Here is a 3,355-nt window from a genome sequence, read left to right as displayed (position 1 = left end):
GGGCCATGAATTTTCATGATAAGCTGTTTTCATTTTTTATTTAGTTTTCTATTCTAACCATTATAGTTGTGTAGCATAGTTGTTTTTGTTTCTTTTCTTCTTTCTTTTCTTTTTCCTTTTTTTAATATCCTGTATATGAATATTTGCTAAAGCTTAGTTATATCTTAGCTCCCTTATTGATGAATCCATGTGCCATTCATTGATGTTTGTGTAAGGTTTTTATTGCTGCTGAGCATTTTGAATCATCTCTGTTCTTGTCAACACCTTTGTCTTGAAGTATGCTTCGGCTAGATGTTGGATCAATGGTGTTTTGGGGTTACTTTTCAAGTTGAAAGTTTTCATTTTTCTCATTTTCAACATTTCTTTGTTTTTGGTATACTGGTTTCTTGTTCTGCGCTATTTGCATTGTCCTAAAGCCTTAAAACTTCACCCTGTTTTTTTATGTGCAGTATGTGATGATTGTACTGAAAGGGTCGGTGCCCATAGCCTTTGGTGGGAATGAGCAGCCAGCGGCTTATGGTGAATTGGTGTCCATTGGTGGTCTTAACGCCGATGTGAACAAGAAACTTAGCGCCGGAATTGCTTCGATTCTTGAAAACAAGCTGTCTGTGCCGAAGTCAAGATTCTTCCTGAAATTCTATGACACCAAGGCAAGTTTCTAAACTCCTCTGTTGCCCTGAAAAGAAGGGTCGTTGCCCTGCATGCTTTTCTTATTGCATTCTTCGTTTTTGTTTAGGCGCATCAGAGTCAAGAATATGCACAGTGTTTGCATGCTTTACACCAGCACTAGATCATGTAAAAATTAATCCTTACTGTTACACTGTTTTTGTATACCTTTTAAGCTGCAAGTATTAATTATCTGTGTTTCCTCTTGACATCAGCTATCCCTGTTCCGGTCTCTACTTTTATTCTTGATATCCTGTCTATCTATTTCAGTATTTTTCTGATATCCAAATCTTAACACATTGTTACTTTGTCAGGGTTCCAACTTTGGATGGAATGGGACTACATTCTGAATTCCATGATCCTTTTGTTGTGGTGCCTTGAACCTGTTGGAGTCTTTGAACTGTCACCTCTACTATTATGTCAACACTTGATATTTTATGTCATGTTATAAGGTCTCTGCATTTTTGTTTGCCCTATTTGGGACATCATGCAACTGTAAGTTGATTAATTGAGGTCAAATGAGGGTTCATAAATGCTTATGCTACATTTTGTACTAATACTATTTGGCACCACCAGAAATGAATGTGTTGATGATGCATTACGGGTTAAACTTGAGACCCAGATGAAAGCCTTGTGTTATTTAATCTGATATCCTTATGGTACTATGATATAAGTAGCAGGTTTTTGTTCTCTATCTACTACAATTTCATGGTTATGCTCTGGTAATTTGGTCACAGGGGATAGGCTGTTGAGCTATACAGTCTTTGTTCTTATATTTGAGTAAGGTTTCATGTTTGTTGTATTCATTTTGCATAGAATATCTTATCCATTCATCTATTCCTATTAGATTGGATGCGGTTCTAGCAGGATTTACACCCTGACTAACGGTAGCTGATGAATGAGTCGGTGTCTTAAAGGGTAAAAAAGAAAGTTATGCCTAGAACAATATTTACTTGGAAGTTGGAACCCTTGATAGTGGGGACAAAATGATAGCCTGATGCAAAGCATTTTGTGTTGAGCAAGATCTGGGAAAGGATAACATTCAGATAGTGTAATGTAGGAATTTTAATCTAATGTCAGCATCAATGGCTGATTCTACTACTTGAATTTATGATCTTAAGATGACACGGAGATAATTCAATGGTTATTTCAAAGCGGCTTTTCTGTTGATAGCAGGAATAGTAAGGAATGGTAGGTAGGGAATAGGGATAGTAGTTATGCATAGAACGTTAACTTTTGCATATTTTCTCCAGTTGCAACAAGTGATGTTGCCCCAATTTCGCTGCTAAGAACAAACTTTTGTATTCACATTTTCTTCTTGAGCATGAATGTTGTCTCACTTTGTTGGTACCTAAATCATGTATGGAATCAGTTTTCCACTATGCTTTGAATATTTTTACTTTAGAGTCAAGATTTTATTTTCTTGGTCATGACTCATGAGAACCTTGGGTTTATCACCATACCGAGTTTATTCTTATACCCTTCTCTTTTCGGTTTGGTGTAGAATTTATTGTCGTTTAACTACTCTTATTATATGTTAACTCTATTATCTTAATTTAAGAGCGATGAACCTTTCATTTTAAAGAACTTGATTCTTTAACTCGAGCGCTAGTGGAAAATTAAAGGAGTCAAAGTCATATGTTTAGTTTTATCTTTTTTGGTATGATGGACTTCACAACTAATTTTAGATATTACAACATTACACACTTACACAACATTTCATATATTTAGATTAACCTTTTTTTTTGTATTTTATTGTATCTTCTAATCCGACAGATAAAGAACTAATTTATTGTGCATTTAAGCTTCATTTAAAAATTATTACTGGCCAATAAATTATTACATATATACAGTAAAATTTAAAACTCTCGACACTTAAGCGGATGGATGAGTTAATCATTTATCCAAACTAAATTGATTCATATTTATATTAACATTAATTGTATAAAGTGCAATTTGGGCTTTTCATTTGATATGACTGCCTTTTGTTGGGCTCCACCCTGCATCAATGGAAAAACTATTGACCGTTAGGGCTGCACACGGATATGATCGGATCGGATATAGCCTAAAATTCTATCCGATTCGCATTGCACTTATTGGAGTAGATCGGATACGATATCCGCATTTTTTTAGGTTGGATCGGATCGGATATCAGGTATATCCGCATAATTAAAAAAAAAACCATTTTAAGATTCTATTTGGCTGTTTTTACAAAAAAATATCCAAAAAATTTATTTTTTATCTGTTTAAGCCTATTTACTCATAAAATATTATCAATAATAGTTCTCTTGAATAACAAAAACAAAATAATAACACAAGATTTAAGTTTAATTATTCTAAGTTGAAGTACAACATAAAAAATTAAAAACAAAATATCATAAAATTCATAAAATAACACACAAATTCATATCACATTAGGGTTTACTTTCTTAAACTATGCTATTTATATGTGATGTGCGGATATGCGGATTTGCGGATCGAATCCGCGGATATCACTGTCGAATCTGTAACCCAATCCGACCATAGTGCAGATCAGATCCGATCCGATCTGATGGCTCTGCAGATCGGATAATATCCCAAAATTCGGATCGGATGCGGATAATTACCGCGGATATGCGGATATTATCCGATCCATGTGCAGCCCTATTGACCGTATATGTTTTTGGAAAAAATATTTTGTTAATTTTAA

At 34.3% G+C, this 3,355-nt stretch overlaps 1 protein-coding gene across 2 annotated transcripts in view; it reads left to right on the top strand.

Moving 5' to 3' along the window:
• LOC107625807 (macrophage migration inhibitory factor homolog) overlaps positions 1–1,315 on the top strand; it is a 2,118-nt gene extending 803 nt beyond the window's left edge. Inside the window, exons 2-4 of one of the 2 annotated variants that reach the window (XM_016328531.2) lie at positions 450–650; positions 737–795; positions 981–1,315. In XM_016328531.2, the coding sequence (XP_016184017.1) occupies positions 450–650; positions 737–790 (255 nt within the window). In that variant the 3' untranslated portion in view covers positions 791–795; positions 981–1,315. The remainder of the gene's footprint in view (positions 1–449; positions 651–736; positions 796–980) is intronic. The other variant, XM_016328532.2, reaches the window with a different exon arrangement.

Source organism: Arachis ipaensis, chromosome B02 (assembly GCF_000816755.2).
Source record: "Arachis ipaensis cultivar K30076 chromosome B02, Araip1.1, whole genome shotgun sequence".
Classification (NCBI taxonomy): Eukaryota; Viridiplantae; Streptophyta; class Magnoliopsida; order Fabales; family Fabaceae; genus Arachis; species Arachis ipaensis.
The sequence above is the reverse complement of the archived record's forward strand: the minus strand, read 5'-3'. Positions and strand labels throughout refer to the sequence as shown.